Below are 24,321 nucleotides of genomic sequence, written 5' to 3'. Positions count from 1 at the left end.
GCCGCGAGCGCCCCTGGCTCTGCAGAGCTGCCAGGCTGGAGTGGGCCAGCGGCGCAGCAATGGGAGTGAGCTGGTGAGTTGCATTCTTTCTTTGTAGCACACCGTTCCCTGCCCCACGCCTCGCCCTTCTGCTCTTTGCCATCCACGCCCCACAGCTCCGGGGCAGGGCTGCTAGCAGGTGGCCCGTGTGAGTGACTGGGGGGGCTGTGTGTGCAGGGGAAATGCCAGCAGCCCCCACCCCAGGGGTGTGACGTGCTCGTGCCGTACAGACACCCGGGTCCCAGCGGTCGGCAGCTGGCCTTCCCTCGAACCCAGGCCGCCTATAACCAATAGCCCAGGGCCGGGCTGGGCCAGGTCAATCCCACTGGCAGCAGAGGCCTACAGGAGGGATGCGGGATGCAGGAGCAGCATCTCGTGGGAGCAAGCCCGCTGATTTTGCATTTAAGGGCGGTGCCCATCCCCTTGCCCAGAGGGTGGGCAGGGACTTTGCGGCTGGGCTACGCACTGCATGGGTAGGGGGCGCGCGCCCTCGGGCTAGTCACATCTGTGAGCCGTCCCGAGCCCCAGCCCTGCTGGCACCTGCCAGAGACACAAATCCTGCTCCCCAGAGCACGGGGAGCTTGGGGCACAGTCCGGCTACGAGAGCTCCTGCCCCTGCCAATACTGGACAGGCTCCGATAGCCGGCTCCTCCCCATAAGAACAGCCCCCCCCCGTGCAGTGAGCCCCGGGGCCGGAGCCGGCCCTGTGGGGATTCTGGGGGCACGCTAGGTTCATGCAGTGCCACCCTGTGGTGCCCACTGGAACTGCAGCTCTTCGTCACCGTGCTGGGCGCCCCATGGGACCCTTTGGCAGGAGGAAGCTGGGCTGCCCGGGGTTCCTGGCCACCACGGCGCTTTGCTCTGCCCTGGGCTACTGGAGAGTTCCTGGTAGGGAGGGGCATAAGCCCACGGTCACCCCTGGGCAGCCAGGCAGCTCCCCAGCCAAGGGAGCCCAGTGCAAGCCCCTGCCTGGTACGCGAGGGCAGCCTCGCGCAGGCAGGGCCCAGCCATGCGGCAGGATGCAGGGGCCAGCCAAAGGGCCAGCTGCATGCGGTGCACCATGGCCTCGCCGGGCAGAGCACGCCGGCTCCAGCAGGGGCTGAGCCCCACCAGCTCCCCAGCCCAGCAGGAACGTCTATCCCCAACCCGCCCCCTTCCTCTGCACTGGGGCAAAACTGCTGACCTCAGCTCCTTCAGCTCCACCCCACAGGTCGGCCTCCTCCCGCCCCATCTCCAGCCCGGCAGGCTGCCTGCTCCTGGAGCACCTCCCATCCCCTGCTGCTGCACACGCCTGGTGCCGCTGGCTGGGGCCCAATGCAGCGGTTGGCACCACCCACGGGACCTAGAGAGGAGCCAGCAAGCCACGGCCCCCTCCGTGAACCATCACAGCCGCCCTGCTGCTCCTCGGCTGCCCACCACCACCCTTGGGCCAAGCCCGCACCAGGCCTGCCCCTGGGCTTCTTTGTGGGGAACCAAGCCCTGGAGGGCTAAAGCCAGGGGCAGATGAGCCAGGCTCCAACCCTGCTTGCCCAGCTGCAGAACTAGCGACCCCAGCCCCGCGGCAGCCATGGAGCCCTAGGGGGATTGCCGCAGCCCTGCCTTGTCAGGATGCACAGCTGGATTAGAGGGACCCTAACTCAGCCAGATGTTCTGGGCTGCGCTCGGACGGTCTGACAGGCCTTTCTTGTCTTACCCTCTAGGAATCTTGCAACATGGGCCCCAGTTCATTTTGCGGCTCCAGGCCCCAACGTTACCTGGCCCTGTCCTTCCTCCTGCAGCCTTGGCCGGTTCAGAGCCACATTTCCCCACTGGGCGCACGGCTCCTGCCCTGCTCTGGCCACGGGGAACGCCCCGCAGACGTGGTGCCAGAACGATGAGGCAGAGGAGCTGCCAACAGCAGTGACCACTTGTGCTCCCCTCGGGCCGTCAGCCCCAGCAGCAGGGGTCACAATGCCAGTGTCCCTGTACCCACACTGGCAGCCTGGCCTGCCCTGGCGGAGGGAAGCGAGTTCCTCCAGTGTTGAACCCCCTGCAGACGTGTTCAGAGACGTGCTGGCAGAGTCAGGATGGAGCCACGCGAGACCCTCCCACTTCACAGGCGTTATGCTCGCCCCAGGGAGGTGTCCCGGGCCGGGCTCTGGCTCCGTCTCTCCCTTTGCACTTGCAGAGCGGCTGGGGCAGAGGGTCAGCCGGGGGTTGGCCATGATGGGCCCCACCTGGGCACTGCCACCAGGTGCCGGGAACTCCCCAGAGATTTACCCTGGAGGCCCCACCTCACCAGGGCCGCCCCTGATCCCAGCCCAGCCAGGGGGTGTCAGGGCGGAGCAGCGGAAGGAGGGAGACGAGCCAGGACTGGATTGGGCACAAGTTTATTAACCAGCGCGACTGGGCCGGGGCAGCCACTCGCCTTCGGCCCCTCAGGTAACGGGCGAAATTCCTGTGTTAAATATTCCTGATAAAAACACATCTTTTAAAAATCTGCTTGGACACTTTTTTCATCTTTTGCATTTCTCTGGAAAGCCCTGATCCCCCGCGGCCGGGCCGGGGGTGCCATGGCCCGGCGCTACCTCCGCAGGCTGCGCTGCGCCTGCTTCAGTAAGGTGTCGAAGTCGAGGGAGTCGAACTTGCTCTTGACGGGGGCAGGGTCGAAATCTTCCCGGTTGGAATCTGGAGGACGCAAGGCGGCAGTGAGCGGCGTGGCCGGATGGTACGTGGCGCTGGGAGAGCCCCCCTGCCCACGGGGAGCGGTAACTAACCCCGGGGGGAGCCGGCGCCCGGAGATTAACCCTCTCCTGCCCTGGACACACAGCTGGACCTGGGACTCCCCCCGCTCAGAGCCCTCAGCCCTGTGCACGGGGCCCTGCTGTGTGCCACGGGGCAGGGGCACGAGGGGATGGGCAGCTCCCGGAGGGGTCTCGCGCTGCCCAGAGCAGCAGGGCAGGAGCCAGGTGCACCCCTGCCACGGGGCAGCAGCTGCCGGGCTCCCGCTCCATCTCGGGCCCCAACTCACCCAGGTCTGCGTAGTTCCTCCTGCAGAACTGCCGGCGCCCCCCGAAGCACAGGTCGAAGGGCTGCTCGTCCGGGCGCCGCAGCTTGTGGCCGCTCTCGATGGCGGCGAAGGCCTCCTGGGCGTAGCGGTAGGTGACGAAGCCGTAGTTGTCCCTGGGGGAGGCAGAGATGGTGATGGCCGGGCCCTGGCATTCGCTGCGCCCCCTCCCACGGGGCTTGGCTACCGGGAGAGGCTTCCCAAGGCCCGGGCAAGACGCATGGCTCAGGCCGCTCCGCAGAGCATCCGTGGGCCTGGCCACGCCCACAGAGCCTGCTCTGGGTAAGGACAGGGGTGTCAGGAGCCGCCCTCCCCACCTCCCTGGACTCCGATCCCGGCTCCCCCTCCCCACGGCAGGGCATGCGGCTCACCCCTCGGCCCGGAAGTGGAGGGTGCACTCCTCGATGTCCCCGAAGACGGCGAAGCGGTGCCGCAGCTCCGCCCGCGTCATCCGGCTGGGGATCTTGCCGACGAAGACCACTCTCCTCTCCTCCTGCAGGGAGCACGAAGCCGTCAGCCGGGCGCAACGCGAGCCGCTCCCAGCCCCCGGCACACGCCCAGCGGGGCGCGCTGGGGCCACTGCCACTGCCTGCCAGCTCACAGCCCCGTGGGCTGGGGGGGCTCGGGGTGCCAGGCACTAAGGCAGGGACCCTGCCCCATGGAGCTCAGCAAGTCAGGGTGGGGGGCCAGGGTGTGGCAGACGCCCCCACCCTAGAGCGTGGATGAACACCCTCTGCACCGAGGGCAGGGCTCCTGGCACAGCCCCCGGCCTGAAAGGGCCTCAGGGCCCCCCAGGGAAGCGGCCCCCCCATGCCCAGGAGATGGGCCAGATGCTCCCACAAGGCGTCCCCCTGTCTCTGCCTGGGGAGCTCAGCTCTGGGAGGGGTCGGCCTTGCAGGGAACAGAGATGTGGCTGGCTGGGCTCTCCATGCCTGCCCCCACCCCCACCCCGGCACCCGCCCAGCCCCTAGCTCCCAGGAACGGGCCCCCCCAACCCCACCCGGCCCACCCCCAGCCCTTAGGGACCAGGCCCCGCCCCCAGCTGGGTGTGCCCCCACTCACTATTGCACGTTCCTTGTGGAGGACCTTCTGCCGCTGGCAGTGATCTGGCGGGTCGCAGTAATCGTATCTGGTGGGGCACAAACATGGCTGTTGGGAGCCTGGACGCCAGCCCTGCAGCCCCCAGCCGCTGCTCCGGCCGGCTCCCGGCTCCGCGGATGGCGCTCGGGGGAGGCCGCCGGCTTGCCAAAGGCCTGGGGCAAATGCCCATGGTGAGGCGAAGGTGGCCCTGGGGGATCTCGGGCTGTGGGGAGCCCAGGGCCAGCCCCCGACGTGGGGTTTGGAGAACAGGCCTGCTGTGACCAGAGAACGCGCCCCGGGACCAGGCGATGGGCCAGACACACCCCAGCTCTACAGCCTCCGGGGATCAGCCCCCAAAGACAGCAGAGCCCCTCTGCCTGCGGGAGGCTGCTGCCTCCCAGGCCTGGTGGAGGGGGGCATGGGACCCACGGGCAGGGCGGCAGCAGGCCAGCAGAGCTGGGGGACAGGCCCAGCCGCTGCTCCAGACACGCAGGGCAGGCAGGGACCGTGGAGGAGAGCCATCGATGCCTGGGCCCACGCGGCACGGCAGGGTCTGAGCCCGGCCCAAAGAGCTGCTCGGCGAGCCCCAGGGTCGTCCTTACCTTCTCCTCCGGGTCCGCGGCCTGTGGGGGGACAGGGAGCGCGAGCGGCTGCGGGAGGAGGACGAGGACCTGGACGAGTAGGACGAGGACGAGGACGAGCTTCTGCGGGACCGGCCACACGAGCCACAGCTGGAGCGGGAGGAGTGGGCGCTGCGCGAGCGTCTCGATCGGTACCTGCTGGACGAGCACGGCACCCCGTGAGCCCCAGCGCCTCCCCGCCCCCACGGCGGGTGCGAGGGGCTTTCCTGGGCTGCCCCAGCCCCTCTGCGCAGAACAGGCGGCGCTGCCCGGGGGAGCTGTCCAACCGCAGCCCAGGCGGCCCTGCCGGAGCTCTGCGAGGGGAACGGCTGCCTTTCAACGGCGACTCGGAAACCCAACGAGGGGCTCGCGGCCTGGCCCGCACGAGCCGCCACCTGGTGCTGACGGGGGGCGTCCGTGCTGGGTGCAGCTGAGTCGTTTGGCCACCAGCACAGAGCAGCGGCACGCAGCCTTCAGCACCAGACACCGCATCTCCTGCCTGCAGGGCTCCCCGGCGTCCTGTCCCCACCGTGCGGCCGGGCTGGGGGGCAGACAACCCCCCAAAATCAAGTGACCCCGTCTACGTCTACGGCCCCGGCAGGTTCGCTTGTGCCAACTGAGGTGAGCCGTCCCACCGCGCCAGGCGCCAGAGCCGTGGGCAGGATGGACCCTTGGAAATGGGAGTTGGGCGCCCGGGGGAGCATTAACCCTTTCACCACTGCTCTGGCGAGTGGCCTCCTCCCCCGCTGGCTGTGGCGGCCGCCGTCAGGGCAGCGAGTGGCTGGGGGGGGACGTGGAAGTCGGCAGAGCGTCCCCTCCGGCCCTGCAGCGAAGAGGATGGAGAGATGCAGCCTGCCCAGAACCAACAGCCTCAACTGCACCAGCCCTGCTGCGGGCGGTTCGCAAGGTGGTGATGCCCAGGGCCCCATCAGGATCGGGGCCTCGCTGGGCTGGGCAGGCACGGGGAGGAACAGCCCGTGCGCTGACGAGTCCCTTTGGCAGCTGCTCCGAGCGTCCCCCGCCCAGGGCCTGCTGGCGCAGCCAGGCCGGGAACGCGAGGACAGGCAGCTCCCAGGGCGGCAGGACAGGCGGTGCCGAGTCGCGATTGCTGCCAGGGGGAGATGGGCGCTGGGATCCCCTGGAGCGGGAGAGGGCAGCCCGGCAGGCAGCCCAGGACATGGGCGGGCAAGAGACAGACAGACAGACGAGTCCAGACTCAGCGACCTCGCTGGGCTGAGCCCCTGCCCTGGGGGAGCGAGGGGCTGATCTGCCCCCGGTGCCTCGTCCGGCTGGATTCCCAGGCTGGCAGCTCGCTGAGGGCAGCTGAGCACAGCGTGCCCACAGGGGCAAGGGGCACAGACCCGCCCGAGGAGCCGCCCACCCCGGCTGCCAACAGCTGCCAGGTCCCAATGGGTCGGACAGCGGGGGCGGGGTGGGGGGCTTTTTGTGTTACTGCTCCCCGCCCTAGACAGAGAGAGACGGACAGACCAACCCCCTCGCCCGCACAGCAGGAGGGCTGGTTCAGCTGAGTGCCGCCAGCCTCTGGAGAGCCCACGCCGGGTGCCCCAAGAGCTCTGCTTCCGAAGGGAGTGCCAGCCCCTCGGACGCTCCCCAGGCCCCGCCCCCTGCTGAGAATGACGGGGGGGGCAGGGTGCCGTGACAGACGTGGCAGCCCCAATCAGACCGCCGAAGGGGGAGCAGGTGGGACCGGCCCAGGCGGACGCGGGGCACGATGCTCCGTGCTCAGGCAGGAGATGAGCCGGCCTGGCCGTACGCAGAGGACCCTGGGGGCCCCGGACAGCACCGCCGGCAGCCTGGCGGAGCCGGCAGGGCAGCAGCCGCGTGTCTGCAGGCACAACGCGGTGGGTGGGCCACGGATGAGGTCCATGGCACTGAGGGCAGAGACTGATGGCGGGGAGCGACCCAGCACCACTCAGCCACGGGCAGGGCTGCGACAGCCATTTCAGACTGGGAGAGGCCCAGGCGGGGGATGGCATAGCCGGGGCGGTCATGCCCTGGCTGGAGGGACGGGGCAGTTCAGGGCTCTTCCGCCTGCCCTCCGGAGCTGGCTCCTGGCGGCACCGGCCTGCCGTGCCCAGTCCCGGTGGGTGTCCGTGGAACCAGCCCACGCAGGAACCGCGTTCCCACGGCGTGCTGCACCCACGCCGTCCCACCCGGCAGGACGGGTGCAGAGGGCGGCTGGGCTGGGAAAACACCCTTCGCCCAGAGTCAAGAGCGTCCCCGGAGCTGGCACGCCAGCATACATGGCCCTGAGTCAGGCACTAAAACCCGGCGGCCTGCACAGCCGACTCCGTCCCTCGGTCGCCCTGTGTGTGCCCCGACACGTGCACCTCCCGGGCAGTGCGGCCACCGGACGGGCGACCTGCGGAATTAGCACCGCGGCTGTGATTCACATGGGGCCCGACGTGCTGCATGGACGGCCCTGCTTTCAACGCCCGGCGGGACTGATCACACAACGCAGCTTTGGCTTCGACACCGGCCTGCCGTCCCCACCACCGAGCCGTGCACACGGAGCCTTGGGACCGGCCCGGTGCGCGGAGGGGGCAATGGCTCCGAGCAGACGGCAGTGCTGTCCCCCACAGCCGGCCAGGGAAGCGCCAGTCGCCGGGGAGTCCCTGCACCTAGGACAGGACGTCGGGGAGCAGCCAGCGGCGGCAGGGCCGGTCCGCGGGTGGGGAACCAAACTCAGAGTCACGCCCACGCTGAGCACGTTCAGCTCAGCGACTGTCTTGGGAAGCGGGTTCCAGGGCTCAGCGCGGCCGTGTCTGCCAGCGCCGCGTCCTACGCGCTCCCCGCCGAAGCCATGGCAGGGGGGCCCTTGGGCTCCCATCCCGCCCCCCAGGACGACCTGACCTGAGCACAGAGGCCCGGCTCTGCTCTGCGCGTGTCCCAGCTGCCCCTGGTGATCGCCCCAGCGCACGCGGCCGATGACCTGGGCTCCTAGCCGCACAGGACGGCCAGAGACTCCTAGGGGAAAGCCAGCCACCCGGGTCTTGGTGATGGAGCTGTGGCAGACAGCCAGGGGATGGAGAAGCTGCCACTTACCTTCGCCACCGCTTGGGCGGGGGGGACAGCGACCGGGATCGGGACCGTGATGAAGAGGAGGAGGACGACGACGACGTGCTGGTCCCGTTGGACGTGGAGCTGAACGAGCGGCTGGCGTGGGCCCGGCTGGCCCGGGGGCTCGGCGAGGCCCCGCGTCTCCGATAGCAGCGCAGGGACCGTTTGGCAGCCGAGTGCTTTGGCGGAAGGTCCCGAGTCCGCGGCTCCTCGTCCCGGCAGGGGGACGCATCCGGAGACAGTAAGACCGAGGTGGGGGGGCTGCTCCTGACCGCGGCAGCCCGGCTTCGGGCACTAGTCCGGTGGTCCAGCTGCTCGCTGGAGCCAGGGGCCGGGGCCGGCGGGGGGCTGAGCCCGGGCCGGCCTAGCGTCCGCGTGGGCAGGGAGGAGAGGGGCTTGATGGTAATATCCTGGTGATGCTTCACGTTCCAGCGGGAGCCCAGCTCCGACGGGGCTGGCGCACCGGGGAGCCTGGCAGCCTCCTCCGGCTGGGCAGTGCCCCGGGCACAGTAGTCGTGGTCTCCGGACCCCACATGGCTGGGGGGCGGGCCCTTCCCCCGAGGTTTGCTCTGGGGCAGCGGCTTCGCCTCCATGAACTTGGCACTTCTCTGGCTGCCCTCCCGGGGGGCGGCACCTGGGGACCGGGGCTTCGCCAGCAGCGAGACAGCAGCCAGGGGCTTCCAGAGCTGGTGGGGCGGCGTGGCCGGAGGGGTCAGGCCTGCGAGGTAACGAGGGATTTCAGGGGCCGGCCCCCGAGACACAGCCTGGGCCCGACAGCAAGCGAGAGCATCCCATGGCCTGCACCCCCCACCACCGTGGGTTCCTCCCTTCACTCCCTCTCACCCTATGGCAGCTGCCAGCTGTGCCCCCTCGCCTCCCCGTCCGCCGTCTGGGGCTATCCCAGCCCCACAGCGAGGAGCTGAACCTGGGCAGAGCTTGCCGGGCAGCTGGCAGATTCCTTCCCCCCCCCCGGTCTCCTGGGATCCCTGATCTGCCGACAGGCCGCGTGGGCCGGCGGAGCGACCCCCCCAGGCCCCAGAGCTTCACCTGCGACGTTGGCCAGCTCCGGGGCGTGCAGGCTGTCCAGCGGGGTCTTGTCCTGGTGGCCCTCGGATCTGCGACAGGGACAGAGAGTTGTCGCTAGACGCAGCAAGGGCCAGTCACGCCCCAACTCACCGGGGACTGGGGGGTCAGTGGGGCCTGGCACCCCGACAGGTGGCCTCCCAGCACCTAGCCCCGTGCACCCCTCGAGTGCCCAGCACCACAGCCCCAGGGGCAAATGGCCCACGCAGGCGCTCAGCGTTTGTAACTCGCTGCGCGGAGGCTGGGCCCGGGGGGGACTCACACCAGCCAGCTCCAACACTTCCCCCCCCCCACGAATCCACCCGCACCCCTCCGGAGCCCAGACACCCGGCCAGGAGCCCCCGGGGGCTGTCACCAGCGCACACCGGGGTGGGGACCCAGCGCCGCCCACACTCCCGGGCAGCCTGGGTGGAGAGCGGCAGAGGGGCGGTGGCATGGCGGGCACCTCGACTCACCCAGCGTTCCCTGCCGCCGGCCTGTCTCCCGGGCGTCGCACGCGCAGCTCCTCCTTCTTGGCTGCAAAGAAAGCGCAGGCACGGATGGCTGGGGAGCTGCCGACGCAGGGGGAACGCGGCGCCCCCCCTCCGGGCTCCCTCGGGCTGGGATCGCATGTGCAGAGCACTCAGGGTGCAGTGCAGGCTGGGGGCGCACATCAGGAGGGCCTGTTTCCTCCTCACCCCAAAGGGCTGGCTCCCTGCTCAGCACAAAAGCCCCCCCTGGGGTCCCCCTTCCCCTGGGGTTCCCCTCCCCTTACACAGGGGCACGGCTGGGGAAACGCGCCACAGGCGAGATCTTCCCTGCACGGCAGTGACATGTACACGCGGCAGGCTGCTCACTGGGACCCATCGCTCAGCGAACCTGGGAACCCTTCTGGTTGCAGAGCTCAGGGACCGAGCGTCCAGCCAGGCCGGCACTCCCTGGCCAGGCCCCAGGCCGCTCCCCAGCTCTGCTCGCCCGTCCCATCCCCGCCGAGCTGGGGGCAGCCAGAGGGAGCAGTGGGACGGGCAATAAGGGCACCCCGGCCGCTCACCTTCAGACTTCTCAAACTGCTCCAGCAGGCTGGACAGGTCGGAGGCTTCGATACCTGCGGGGGTGGGAGAGGGAAGGTGGCTCGTTAGGTCGCTGACAGGCTGGGCTAGGCTCCGGCCGACAACCCCCCCCCCACCGCGAGCAGGAGCAGCGCTGAGTGTCGCTGGCTGGCAGGGCATCTTCACCAAGCCGCTGCCAGATGTGCCGCTGCCGTGGGGCGAGGACTGGGCAGGGAAGGACCGGGTCTCAGGAAGGAAAGGTTCCCCCCGCCGTGGGTCTGAGCTCATTCGATGCAGCCCCAGGGATCTGTGCGAGCCCAGCACAGGCCAGCCCAGGGGCCGAGCCCTCCATCCCATGGGCCAGGGCTCTGCCAGACAGCTCCTGCCGCAGCACTCAGCCCTGAGCAAGGCCTGCAACATGCCCCCCTCCGGCCCCTCCGCTCTGAACAGCGGCCTGGACCCCGGCTGCGGCCCCTCACCGATTTCGCTGATGAAGGCCTGCACGATGTCCTTGCTGCCGGCCAGCTGCGCTGGGCTGACGAGGGGCTGGTGTCTCCAGGGCCGGCCGGGGGCCGGCTTGGCAGGCTGGTTCTCCGCTCGAGCCCTCAGCGGTGCCACTTTCCCGAGGGCGGGCGTGGGGCCAGGCAGCCGGGGCTCTTGTGGGGCAGCGCCCCTGGAGTCCGGCTGGGCCCCCTGCAGCAGGCTGGGCTCTGGAACCTTGGCGGGAGCTGCAGCCTCTACCGTGGGGCAGGTGTTGGGGGGCTCCCTGATGGGCCAGGTGGTAGCAACAGAAGGCTCCCCCGTGGGCTGGGTGGAGGGCTCCCCCACGGGCCGGGGGGCAGGGGGCTCCCCCACGGGCTGGGGGGCAGGGGGCTCCCTTGTGAGCAGGGCAGGGGGCTCCCCCACGGGCTGGGGGGCAGGGGGCTCCCTTGTGAGCGGGGCAGGGGGCTCCCGCACAGGTTGGGGGGCAGCAGTAGAAACTGGCTCCCCCACGGGCTGGGTGGTAGCAGCAGCTCTAGGGGGCTGCCCCACAGGTGACTCCTCCACAGGCCGGCTCTGCCTCCTGGGATCAGACGCCCGGCCGGCAGCAGCCCTGGCCGAGGGCTGCACTCCCCGCTGGCGGGGCTGGGCTGGGCCCCTGTGCTTGGCAGCAGCTGTGGCCTGGCCGGCTGCCATGGCCAGGGGCCTTGTGGGCTGCGCCGTGGAGGCCGAGGGCTCTTGGCAGCTCAGGGCTGGGGCAGCCGGGGCCAGGGTTTGGGCACAGGCTGCCCTCCTGACCAGTGCCTCCGGCCTGTGGGCCCCTGCGCCCGCGGGGAGAGGGCTGGCCGGGAAGGGCTGCACCCCCGGGCTCTGCAGAGCAGTTCCTGCTTTGCCATACACCACCGGAGGCGCTGGGGGCGGCAGGGGGACCCCAGGCCAGTAGGATGGCTGGAGGCCCAGGGCCCAGCTCATGGGGGCACACGGCACCCCTGGGCCGAAGGAAGGGGGCGGCAGAGACGGGGACGGCCAGGCCAAGGCTGGCGGTGGCAGGCCAGGCACCACGTGAAAGGCATTGGGTGAACCGCCAGGGACCGTGCCCGGGGGCGGAGGCAGCCCGGGGTAGCCGGCAGGCGGGGGGGCCAAGCAAGGCCAGGAAGGCACCGGGGGGTAGAGGCTATAGGGACTCGCCGAGGGGGGCGGGATCCCTGCAGGAGCAGCCCCCATGGCCGGAGGGAGGAAAGGCAGCTGTAGCCCAGGGGGCACCGGAGCCGGCACGGTCTGGGGGGCCCCTGCGGGTGCTTTGCTGGCCGGAGGAGGGGTGGCAGGGGGGCTGGAGGGGTTTGGCGAGCTGGGCGTCTCCACAGGCTGGGCTGGCTGCGAGGGCGGGGGGCGCACGGGCGCCAGCAGGCACGGGATCTCTGCCAGCTCCGTGGGGGGCTCGGGGACGCTGGGCCACTTGCTCGCTGCCGGCCGCTCAGCGTCCTTCCGGTCAGCCCCGCCGGGCTGGCGGCGCAGCATCCGCAGCCGGTACTCCCGCAGGCTCAGGGCCTTGGGCTTGGCCTCTCTGGGCAGCCAGGCCCCAGCCTGCTCCACGTCCTCCCCCTCAGCCCGGGGCACATCACAGCCAGGTGGGGGGGCAGCCTCGGGGCTGGTGCTCCCCTGGGTGGGGGCAGGCCAACTGCCCTCCCCGCACCCAGCTGCTCCCTCTCCCTGCTCTGCTGGGCCGGGCCCCACGTCGGCCGGCTGCTCCGCGGAGCTGGGCACGGCTGGCTCTGGCGGGCCGGGGGGCTCAGCAGCCTCCACGGCTGGCAGTGGGTCAGGCTTCGGCTCCTTCTGCACCTCAGGGTGAGCCTTCCTTTGCAGGGAGCCCCCTGGCGCTGCTGCCCTGGGCCTGCCCCAGACCCTCGGCGCCCGGCTCGAGCGCAGCTCCATCTGCCCTTCCTTCTTGGCCTGCTCCAGCTGCTTTTCCAGGAAGGTGGACACCTGCACGGAGGGATGGGCTGCCCAGGTGGGGGAGCGCTGGGGGGCCGGCGGCTGCACCGAGGACGCGGAGCGGAGCCTGTGGACCACGGCGTCCCCATCCGGCCCGGCCTGGCCCTTCTGCGACCTCTCCCTTTTCTTTTTCCGGCTTTTCCTCGCCCTCTCACGCCCTCGGCCCTTCTCGGTGCCCTGGCGCTTCCCACCCGCTGGCGCCTCTGTGCTGCGCCGGGAGCTGCTCTCCGGACGATGGTCTCCCTGCCTCGCCTCGTCCTGTGCTCCGGGGTCCCTCTCTCTCGCCCGGGGCGGGCGGGGAGGCTCCTCTTGGGGGGCGCTGCCGGGGCCCTCAGCCTCACGCCCCAGGGCAGGTGTTCCCAGCCAGCCCTCTGGCACCACGCCCTCCGTAGGCGACGGCTCCAGGCCACCAGCCCCCTTGCCAGCCGGGCAACCGCTGGCTCCCTCCTCTTCAGCTGAGAGCTGGGCTCCCGGGCCCAGCTGCTGCAGGACCACGGGGATCTCCAGGCCCTCTCCTTCGCCCGGCACGATCTCCAGCATGAGCGGGCCGGTTAGGAAGTCCTGCGCCACTGGCTCGCAGGCAGGGTCCAGGCACACAGTGAGGGTGGGCAGGCAGTACGGGTGCATGGACCTCACCAGCTCACTGAGGGACACGCCCCCCGTGTGAATGATGCAGGGAATGTCACTGTCTTCTGGCCACCCCGCCTCCAGCTCGGCTCCGTCCTCCTGGCTCACGGCCGCCGCGCAGAAACCCACCGCGCTCTGCGCGAGATGCCCAGCAGCCGCCACGCGGCCGGGCTGCCCAGGGCTAGCCGCCTCCTCCTCCTCTCCGTCGCTGCGCTGCGGGGGCCTGGCGAGCGGCCGCTCCGCCCGGTGCGCTCTGCTGGGGGGCTTCTTCGGCGTGGCCGGATCTTCAAGGCAGCTCAGCGGACGGTCGCAGGGCAGATCCACGGAGCCCGTCTCGGCCTGGCAGGGAAAGAGAAACAGTCGGGTGAGAGCAGCAGTGGCTGCCCTGAGGCCGAGCAACGCACCTCAAATCACACAGGAGGGCTCAGAGGTCCCTGCTAGCAGCCCATGCAATGCCTTCTCCCCATGAGAGGCGGGGACGGGCAGGGACCAGGGACAGCCTGACCCCCAGCGTCACTCACCGGGGGCATTGTGCCCCTCCCCACGCCTGCCCTGTTTGCACTTCCATCCCCCCTGCTCCCCCGAGTCAATCGTGGCTGGACAGGAGCATTTCTGACACTGCGGGGAGACGGGAGCGCGAGGAGATCGCGCTGGAGCCAGCAGCGTGAAGCAAGGATTTACACCGTCTCAGCGCTCACCTTGCAGTCTGAGGTGAAACTCAGCCAGCCCGTCGCCAGCGTGTCTGCACCGCGAGCCGGATCACGGAGCTGCTCGCCAACGGCCGGCCCGGCAGCGCTCACAGCTCTGCAGTGCGAGCGGCAGGGGACGGGCTGGCTGCCCTTTAAGAGGGTGGTGAGCTACGCACGTGAAGATGCGAGGCCTGGCGCTGCACAGGAGCTCCAAAGGCAGAGTGGCCCCGCGTGGCTGGCGGCACCACTCCCTGATTCTGCCTCTCCCAAGCCGGGCAAGCAGCCCTCAGCAGCAGCCCTGGGAACCAGGCAAGGGCTGGTGGGGTCGGCAGGAGTCACCTTGCGCAGCAGGAGACCGGGACCAAACGTGACCCGCAGCCCCCACTATCTGTGGGGCACGAACCCAACTGCTGGCCTACCCGAAAGGTCCAACGCTTTGCAGTCGCCACGGCCTAAGGCTCTCCCCTGCCCCTCTGCACACACCCAGGAGCTGCCTCCTCACCTTTCCGGCCGTGGCTGTGCAGCTGGGGCCCCACGGATCATCTAGGGCAGGAACGCTGCGCTCGGGGGAGGGCCGGGACAAGCTGAGAAACTTCTGAAACTGATGGAGGACGGAGAATGAGAAGGTGGGAAACACAGACCCGCCAGGCTGCTCCCAGCCTGGGAGTGGGGTGAGGCTGCACGGCCAGACGCGGGGCCAGAATCTCCCCTCCCAACGCAGGCCAAGCATGTGGCTAGAGGCACCTCCTACCCCCGGGGACGCCCCCAGCCACTGCAGGATCCGAGCTAGGGCCCACGAGCACGGATCACCTGGCTCGCCAGAGTGCGAGCTGCCCACACGCCAGGGCGGGAGGCGCAGGCCGCTTCGCTGAGCGTCTCCTCTGCTCTGCAGCTCACAGCAAAATGAAGCCGGTCCCACCCTCCAACCCAGCCCCCTCTGATTTCCAGTGGGGCAGCTCCCACAGCTCAGCTCAGCGGCGGCGTGGCTGATGGAGCAGGCGACCAGCAAGGGGAGTGCTGCAGCCTGTCCAGGACACCGGCAGGGCTCAGGGATGGGGGCGGGAGCCCGACCCTCCTTCTCCAGGTACCCAGAGCCCCATGGGAAGGCGCCGGTGCTCGCTGCCTGGAACGGTGGAAGCTGAACAGCGCCACAGGTGGGGGAGTTACCAGCTCTCTGAGGGGCACTAGCTGTGCACAGGTCGGCTGCAAGCGTTAGCCAGGGAGTGAGTTACATGGAAGGGGCTGGTCTAGGTGCTTCCTGGGAAGGGCGGGGTCACTGCGCCCCCGGGGAAGGGCAGAGACTTGTCCTACCGAAGAGCTCTCGCGCTCCCGGGGCAATGCCAGCAATTCGGAGTCCATGGTGGTGTCGAATGGAGACAGGGTCTCGTCGTCCGTGCTGTCCAGGATCTCCGTGATGGCCGTCAGCAGGGACAGCTCGTTGGGTACATCCAGGCAGGCCTTACTCTGGTGAGAGCGGGAGAAGGCACATGCGTCAGCGGGCCAGGCAGGGCAGCCAGGTACAACCCCGCCCTGCCTCTCTCACCCGGAGCGGGGCAAGGGCAGCTGCTCCAGGAACACGGGGCAGGCTCCAAATCCAACTGCCCAGCAAGAGTTACAGGAAGCACCAGGGCACTCCTGGGAGGGCAGGTCAGTTCCACTTCAGGAAACGGGGTTAGTAACACCACTCTGCATCTCTGAAGGGAAGTGCTGCAAAGGCAATCCCAAAGGGCAGCCGGGAGCCAGGGGCAGACGGAAGAAACAAGGAGGAAGAGTCCCTGGGGGAATTGAGTCAGCAGTGGGCCCTGGCTGCCAAGAAGGCTAACGGCATAATGGGCTGCATTAGCAGGAGCATTGCCAGCAGATGGAGGGAAGTGATCATTCCCCTCTATTCGGCATTGGTGAGGCCGCATTTGGAGTGTTGTGTCCAGTTTTGGGCCCCCGACTATAGAAAGGATGTGGACAAATTGAAGAGAGTCCAGCGGAGGGCAACAAAAATGATGAGGGGGCTGGAGCACAAGACTTATGAGGAGAGGCTGAGGGAACTGGGCTTGTTTAGTCTGCAGAAGAGAAGAATGAGGGGGGATTTGATAGCAGCCTTCAACTACCTGCAAGGGGGTTCCAGGGAGGATGGAGCTAGGCTGTTCTCAGTGGTGGCAGGTGACAGAACAAGGAGCAATGGTCTCAAGTTGCAGTGGGGTTAGTCTAGGTTGGATATTAGGAAAAACTGTTTCCCTAGGCAGGTGGCAAAGCACTGGAATGGGTTACCTAGGGAGGTGGGGGAATCTACATCCTTAGAGGTTTTTAAGCTGCAGCCTGACAAAGCCCTGACTGGGATGGTTTAGCTGAGGTTCGTCCTGCCTTGAGCAGGGGGTTGGACTAGACACCTCCTGAGGTCCCTTCCAACCCTCATCTTCTCTGGCAGGACAGAGCTGGGCAAGGAGCTGGGCAAGGGACTGATGCTTGGCAGAGCCCCTGAGCCACCATTTCTGGTGCTGCTCACCTTGCACCCAGTGGAGTGGAGCAGCATCCAGCAGGGAAAACAGCAGACAAGGGGGCCAAAGCAGGCAAGGGACGGAGATTCCCAGACCTGTCTTATCACAGCCCCCCAGGGAGCCCACCCCACTCAAACTGAGCTGGCAGCCTGCCCGCTTGCTGGGCTGGAGGGGGAAGGTCTCTGGCCTGCGTCATAAGGAAATCCGGCAAGGTTATGATGAGGCCATAACAGCTCGGAACCGTTGGCAGCGAATTAAGCTACATCCAATTAAGACCATTTGAATTCTGAGGAAGAGCATCCCGCACAGGGGTTTAACGCTCACTCACTCAGCGCTTTAAACATTGATTCAGATTAACCTTCCAGAGTGTCCTCGTGTAGACAAGCACAAAGTTGCATCAGTTTAACTAAACCAGTGCAACGGCCCCCCTTGCTCCTCCCACCCTTCAGCCCCAGGTTCGTGGGACTGGCGACACCCCAGGCAGCGTGGGATCCAGGCTGTGGCTGCTCCAGCTTCCACTCCTCTCTCCTGCGGAAGCCTACGGCTCAGCTGGGCCCACTGCACGTCTGAGGGCAGCCCGTTACCTCGTTCAGGGAGCTGAAGTCCTCGATGACAGAGATCATGGAGGAGTCCAAGTAGCTCTGCATCGTTCCCAGGATCTCTTCAGCCTCCAGGATGGTTCCCGCTTGCAGCGAGGCTAAGTGCAGGCCAGGCTCATCTTCCTCCAGAGAGAAGCACTAGAGAGGGGCAGGAGGGAGAAGTTAGTGCTCAAAGGGTACAGGCTACAGAACAAACATAACATGCCCCCGTTCTGTTCTGCATTTGTACAGCACCTAGCACAATGGGGCCGGATCTGTGGCGCTGCACTAATACAGGTAACACAAGTCAAGCGGCATCTGGGCTCTACTTGTCACCTGGCATCCTAGCCTTTGGGAGGTGAGGGGGTCACATTTTCAGGCTTCTCTCCACAAGCACATAGGCCAGAAACTTGTTTTTTAAATGAGAGAGGGGACTGTCTCAATCACAGGGCTCTGGGAGCTGGGGCTTTAAGAGCACCACCAAGTATCGTGAAGCTCACGATAAAGTTGTGAGAATTGGCGACACTGAAGCCCCTGCATCCTGCAACCAAGGATAAGCACTTCAGCCTACCACCGGTCCATTAAATGATGAGCAGGGAAATAGGGTGGAGCTGGTGTTATCATTAGGTTTCAGAGTTAACACACACCGGGTTTGCGGGCATGCCATAAGGACTAGGAGACTCAGCGTGACAGGGATCACAGGGATGTGGGAGTGTACGTCCCCGAGCTCAACCCCAAACTAGCAATGAAATGGCAGAGGGAACACCACATGCTGGGTTTGATCAGGACACCGGAGTCCGCCCCCAATCCTTGGGCAGGAGGGGGTCAAAAGTCCCATTAGATCTAACCCCCACCATGCACATACCACGCAGCACCTTGGGTTAAGTCTCAGCAAATCCCACAGGTTTTAATGTACTTGGCTTAGTGTAGCTGCGTTTTGCACGAGCCACGTGAGACATGGCCACGTGCAATGGAGGCATGGGGCAGAGATGCCTTGGCAGGTGAGGGGGTAAAGTCACTCCTGCAGTCGCCTCCTCCTCTTGCATGGAAGGGTACGTCTACCCTACACTGCTCCAGCGGCATAGCTCTGGCGTCCGCTGTCTCACGGTAGTACAGACACTCCCTATATTGACAGAAGGGGTTTTCCGTTGATGTACTTAATCCACTTCTCCAAGGGATGCTAGCTAGCGAGCCGTGTCTACACAGGGGCAGGTCATCCTCACAAGGTCGCACAGCCTGGAGCCATGTAGCTTGGTTGATCCACTTTGTAAATGCAGGCCAGGACGAAGAGCTGCCAGGTGGAGAGAGCGCTGGCGTGCTATAACCTGGGGACTGTGACGTTTGTGTGACCGAGGAAACGCACAAGCGTGCAGATTAGAGCACGGAGCCATTTGCATGAACCTCCAGAGTCCTGGACCTTCAGCCTGAACAGGCATGCTCCCCTGAGAGGAACGGGGCAAGTCACGCCTCTCCGGGCTGTTCAGACTCGAGAAGGCAGCAGCTCCTGGGGGGCACATTCAGGTTTTTTTGGCCACCAGAAGGGCTAAGAATTTAAGCCCAAATTTTCAAGTTCTGCCGCCATATGAAGGTGACCTCATTTACTGAGGTCCCAAGCCGGCCACGACCGCGGCTCGAGTCACTAGGAACAGCAGCGTTTCCACTGCTTCGCCAGCGGCTGAGCTTTAAGGAGTCCGGGCTCAGGAATGCTGAGTTCTGCACTCCAATGCCACGGGAAGGGGTGGCAATGGGTGCCACGTGACCGGCTCCTACGCCAGGACAGCACGCAGAGCTTCCACGCTGCCAGAAGCAAGTTCCCCCAGCCGCCGCTGCTGCTGCGGGGACGGACGTTTCCTTGATGCCGACACAGCAATATTCCTGATCGAGTCTGGTTGGAGATAAAAGCCCCTAGAAAGCAGACAGGGCCGTGATCTGCAGCGAGCGTTCGCTGGGTCGCTTGACACAGGCTGCAGGCCTGGGTCCTGCTAAGGAACGAGAGAACTGCATCCTCTCGGCTCTCAGGCAGAAGCCGAGTTAGGCACGAATTACACGGCGGTGGCTCATTGCCTTGTATTACTCCAACACGCAGGGGAATGTGATCTGTAAAAACGTTTTAACCCCCTGCCCGGCACTCTCCTGCAGAGCCAGGACTCTCCCTCTCCGAACAGTCTCTGGTGAATCACTCCGGAGATACCAGGCGGGAAGCATGCAGCACTAACACGCCCAGTGACCCAGCACTCAGCAGTTACTGCAGAGCTTTGAGTCAGCGGACTGCCAGAAGCAGACGCATCTCACCCCAGGGAGGAGCCACGCGGTCGAGCAGGACTTCCCAGGCGCCGGGATCACTGCAGTCAGAGAAGCAGTCAGCTCATAAAGCAGCTGCGCTTGCAGTCCGATTCCCCGCATTCTGGGTCTGAGCCAAACAAGGTGGCTGGGGTGGGCTGCATGGTTCCCAAACCCAAGCCCGGCAATATGCTGCCAACCTCAGATGCAATCTAGAGGGTGGTGAGGAACCCTGCCCCGATGCTTCGCCATCACAGTGCCCACGCCACTTCACTGCTACAAACATTTCACAATCAAAGGATGCTTTCAGGAGGCCCAGTGAGGTTTAGAAAACGGCTCTCCCATGGGAGGGCAGAGCACCTCCTGGAGGACTGAGCAGCGAGACAGCCACATGGGAACAGCTCAGTGGTCCATCTAGTTCGTTGTCCTGGATGTGCACAAGCAATGTTGGATGCTTCAAAAAAAAGGGGTCAAGTCTCCCTAATCACCTTACTGTGCAGTACTACGGCTCCGAGGGAAGAAGCTCCCTGGTGCAGAGGTTACCCCCAGAGCCTTTGCTCTTACAGGCAATGTCCCAGCAGCTGCTGTTGGGGCAAAATGTCTAGTTGTCTTCAGAAATCTTACCGACTCATTCGCCTCAATATCCTGCAGCGATGAGTTCCCCCAGTTGGGGGGAGTCATAGGTTAATGAGACCATGTTCCCCAAAGATCCACTTGGAGCCATTTTAAATGTGGTGTCTTTTCAGTTCTCCCCACCTCCTCCTGCTCACAGATCACAGACGGGGGCAGTCAGCCCACCTCAGGCTGCTACCCCATTCACGGAGTTGCAGCTCTCCTTTTACTACCCTCCTGTCCTGCCTGGACATTTTCTCTCCCCCCATTCCCCCACCTGACCAGTTTTCGTTGCCCTCCTCCAGCAGTGACATGGCTGCAGCTGGGCTCCCAGGACCCAGAGGGGTTGAGGGAACATTCAAAGACCAGCTTCAAGCTCACACCTTCCTTTGCTGTGCCTGGGCAGCCCCAGAGCTCTCTGGGCACAGGGCATTGGACCTCGTTATAAATGCAGGCTGAGAGCACAAGTGGTCACCGGTAGCAGGAAGGGGCATTTGCCAGCAGCTCCATTACTGGGTGAGCAAAGTTCCCTGGGGAGTCAGCACTCACTGCCCCTCAGCATCAGGCTGCAGACCCAGGAGTCTTGAATTGCTGCAAGATGCATCAAAGGGGTCCCAAGGGTCACATTGGCACCACCACCAACGATGCTGGGCTGGGCCTCGATGGCTGGACTTGAGAACCTGTCCCATTCAAGGGCTCCAGAGCAGGACAGGCCCCAGGGACCCGGGTCTTGGAGGAAAGGCAACATGCAGAACAGATTCCAAAGCAGCTAGGGAACAAGCTTTCAACACAACTTGCCTGACAGCTCCTCTCCCCAAATATCCCCAATGCAGGCATGTCTGAGGAGCTGAAATCATTGTGCTTTGTGTTAGCAGAAAGAGGATCCGATTACAAGGATCTGACATCATGCAGCAAATACTTGGGAGGGTTTTTACATTTAATTTTGCCTCTGTCACCGAACGCCTCCAGACCAACTCCCTGTCTAGTCAGCTAAAATCTCACACCGCTCCAGCTGCAGCCATGCTTCCAAAAGGCAGGAGCTGCTTCCTACCAGTTCAGCACGAGCCGTTCGGCCAACTGGGATGCAGTTAAACAGGACAGCACGAAGAGGCAAAGAAGCCATACAAGAAAAAGTGCCTCCTTCCAGGGCAGTTTTTAACTGCACTGACTTCCAGGCAGAGGTGGGAACGTGAACATAATAAATGCGTTTCCCAAGACGAGAGCAACAGGGTGGGTGAGGGAATCTCTTTTATTGGCCCAACGTCTGTTGGTGAGACACAAGCTCTTCTATGGGACGAAGCCATTTCAGAAGGTCATATCCTCCATTAAAGCAGGGCCAGCCCTGGCCCATCATTCCCAAATATCACACAGCAAGGACCTGCTACGCAAAAGTCCAAGTTAGGTAATCTCAAGACCGAGATGGTAGAAAAACAGAAGCCGTTCTCCGGGTGGAGCACATCAACATTTCCCTACTCCTGGCAAGGCTAATCCGACACTGCCTGTCCCCAGGTACTGCAGTAAAGGGACCAAGTAACCAAGGAGACAGGTGCTGCAGAAATGACACAGGACACAGCTCTCGCCAGGGAGACGGTGGGGCAATCCTTCACCCCTGGGTCTGAACATGAGAAAGTAATTGTGAGTGACACCAAAGCAGCTCCTTGCTAACCGAGGATCTGTCTATCCTGGGGTTTTTTACACCAATGCACAAATCCAGAAGTAGGCATGTGCTGTTTACAAAGATTTGTGACTCCTTTTCCAGCTTGACCCAATGTCACCTCTACACGCACACACGCACGGTAGGTGGTTCGTTTCTCAGATGAGCTTGTCAACATTAAGAAGCGAAACCATGCGGTGGATTATTTCAGGCAGGATACAGGTGGTTGGCAGCAGAGCATCAGTGCAGTCGCTGGATAAAGTCCCACTCCCACTGCCTTTTTTTATGCAAAGAGCGAACAGTCGCCTGCCCTCGCCCGCCAGCCAGCACACCCAGGGGACAGACAACTCAGGCTGTGGGAGTTGGAGGATGGCAGCCAGCCACGCTGCTGCAACTGATGGCAAAACACGATGTCCATCTCCTGCCCTGCAGCAGGACCTCGGCAGATTCGGACGCTCGCCCAAGACGCCAGCTCTGCTGTGCTCTGTGATGAGCACCCCACACCCCGCTTAGCTAGGAAACACAAGCAGCTCTTCAGCCACCTTCTCTTGCCCCGTTTCTAGGTCAGACCGTAAATGAGCGTGATCTGCAGCTACGGCACCACCCCGCCCCGCCTCACAAGGAGTCTCAGAGCAGGTCACTGCTCCGCACTCACTGGTGGTGCACGGTTTGGTGCTAGGTCCTTTCACGCTCAGATATTGGTGGGGGGGGGTGAATGAACCCTGGAAGACTCAGCTGCCCCTGTGTGACACTATGTGGGGGGGAGGGAATCATAGCCTCCAGCGTGAAACTCAGGATTGCCAGGTGTCCAGTTGGAAAGGGCACCTGACAGCGTCTGGTCGGAAATACTGATCCAACACCAAAAGTCCGGTTACTGCCTGCAGGGGCTCCAGAGGAATGGGGCAGTGAATGCTGTGAATTCATAACAGCAAGCCTGGCTTCTTGTACGCAGTGATTTGTTAGCGAGATTCCGACACGGGAAAGGCACACCAAGGTTTCAGAGCTGGGGCCTGAGGTAAACAGCTTGTCGGGATATATTTTAGAAAATGAGACGAACGCATATCACAGAAAAAACACACGGAGGCAAGGAGCAACGCATTCTCCTGGCTGGGACGTTACCCAAGGTTCAGGGCTGGAAACGCACAGATTAGGGGTCGGGGGATGTTTCCTCAGATGTCTCGTCTACAAAGAAGTTATAATGGATCCCAGCCTGCCAACACACCTGTGCTGGGGTACAACTAGGAGCCACCCCAGTCTATTAATAAAGTACAAGTTACAAGCGTAAGAAGTTGCGTCCTTGTCAGCGGATGGCATGGGCCCCGTTCTTTTGATTTCTGTCCACAGCAGCAATGTTCGGGCCCAGCCCTGCCCATCTAGTGACCAGAATCATCTTTGCTCACCCAAGTAACCTCCAAAGCACCGGCGGTGGGACGCGGCTGAGGGGAGTCAGGAGAAACGGGGGCTTCGGAAGCAGGGGGTGGAACGTGGCTCTGTCGGTTTTAACGTATTCTTTTCAAAACACTCCAAGCCATCACACCGGGCGGGCGGGCGGTGCGTGGTCAGTCGAATGCCAGCGGTCAGTTTTACAGGGTGAGGGGGGGGCAAGCAGGCAGTGCCTGGGGGGGGAGCAGGTGACCTGACACGCCTGCAAAAACTGGAAAGTTGGCAAGCGGGGGAGGGAGAGGGGAGAGATCCCTGCCCCAGTGGGACTGTGTGTGTGGGGGGGGACACACTGCCCCAATGGGACCCTGTGTGGGGGGGGCACTGCCCCAGTGGGACAGTGTGTGTGTGTGGGGGGGATCCCTGCCCCCCAGGTGATAGGTGTGTGTGGGGGTGAAGCTCAGCACCTAGGGTGACCCCGTGTGTGTGTGTGGGGGGCACATCCCACCCGTGACCGGCTGTGGGGGGGGGGCTAGTGCAGCGGGCCCAGACGCCGGGCTCCCCCCCTCGCACCCACGTGCAGGCGCCTGCGTGGCCGGTGCCCCCGGGCGGAGCGAGCCCCACCACCACCACCACAGGTGGGGCTCGGCGGCCCCGCACACGCGTGGGGCTCGGGCGGCAGCCGCCCTCCGGGAGCCCCGCCCGCCTCCGGCCCGCAGCCTCCACGTGTCACCGGGCGGCGCGGCCCCGCTGTCCCCGGCCCCGCTGTCCCCGGCCCGGCCCGACCCCTACCTGTGGGGGAGCGCAGGGGGGGAGGGGCAGCTCCGGCCCGCTGCCCTCCCCCCGGCCCCGGCGGCGGGTTCCCCGGGCCCCGGCGGGTCTCGCGCCGCCCCACAGCGCCGCCATCTTGGCGCCTCGGCTCCAGCAGCGCGCGGCCAGTGCCGGCAAGGCGGCCACGTGACGGGGCGGGGCGCGGAACTACCGCTCCCGGCGGGCTGCGCGGCGCCGCCTGGGCCGGGGAGGGCGCTGGGCCGCGGGGCATGCTGGGAGAGGCGGGGCCCGAGGCATCACGGGACGTGTAGTTCCGCGGGGGGCGGGCCGGCAGGCGGGCGTTCCGCGGCGCTGTTCGTCCCCGCGGGGCCGGGATCGGGGCCAGCCGCGGGACTGGCCTGGGCTGGGCCGCTTGGTGCGGGGCTGCAGCTGCTCCAGCGGGTTGGGCCGAGAGCAGCCCCCCGCCCTGGGCGGAGGGGACAGTGCACTGGACTGGGACGACCTGGGTTTTACTCCCGGCTCTGCCCCCGCCCAGCCGTGACGCTCCGTGCCTCAGTTTCCCTCTCTGTCCAATGGGCTGGTTCCGCTGCCTGGTTGTGCACCGCGCTGTGAGATGGGCTGGTGAGCCGCAGGTGGGAAAGCCCCGTGTTAGCAGGCGTGAGCCCGCACCGGCGTGTGCAGCGCCTGGCACGGCAGTCGTCCCGGCTCGCCCCAGCCGCCCGCACTCGGTGCATTAAAGGCCAGGCCAGGCCAGGCCAGGCAGTGCTTCTCAACCTTTGTGATACCAGA

The 24,321-nt window shown here is 65.5% G+C and overlaps 1 protein-coding gene across 2 annotated transcripts; it reads right to left on the bottom strand.

The window, feature by feature from the left end:
• Window positions 1-2,392: 2,392 nt before the first annotated feature.
• PPRC1 (PPARG related coactivator 1) lies at window positions 2,393-23,723 on the bottom strand. Of its 2 annotated transcripts, none has more exons than XM_067537010.1 (14): window positions 23,554-23,723; window positions 16,842-16,994; window positions 15,077-15,229; window positions 14,268-14,366; window positions 10,457-13,415; window positions 9,980-10,033; window positions 9,405-9,465; window positions 8,914-8,981; window positions 7,852-8,584; window positions 4,768-4,944; window positions 4,148-4,214; window positions 3,457-3,578; window positions 3,050-3,201; window positions 2,393-2,706 (listed from the first exon to the last, which is right to left on the bottom strand). In XM_067537010.1, the coding sequence occupies exons 1-14, from the start codon at window positions 23,665-23,667 to the stop codon at window positions 2,603-2,605; spliced, it is 5,016 nt and encodes a 1,671-aa protein (XP_067393111.1). In that variant the 5' UTR covers window positions 23,668-23,723; the 3' UTR covers window positions 2,393-2,602. The 2 variants fall into 2 exon arrangements, with proteins under 2 accessions (XP_067393111.1, XP_067393112.1); XM_067537011.1 differs by having other exon boundaries at window positions 4,768-4,941.
• Window positions 23,724-24,321: the final 598 nt, after the last annotated feature.

The sequence above is a fragment of the Emydura macquarii genome, unplaced genomic scaffold, assembly GCF_026122565.2.
Source record: "Emydura macquarii macquarii isolate MOO-44397 ecotype Brisbane River unplaced genomic scaffold, CSIRO-AGI_Emac_v2 contig_3692, whole genome shotgun sequence".
NCBI classification, from domain to species: Eukaryota; Metazoa; Chordata; order Testudines; family Chelidae; genus Emydura; species Emydura macquarii.
This window is presented reverse-complemented; position numbering and strand designations above follow the sequence as displayed.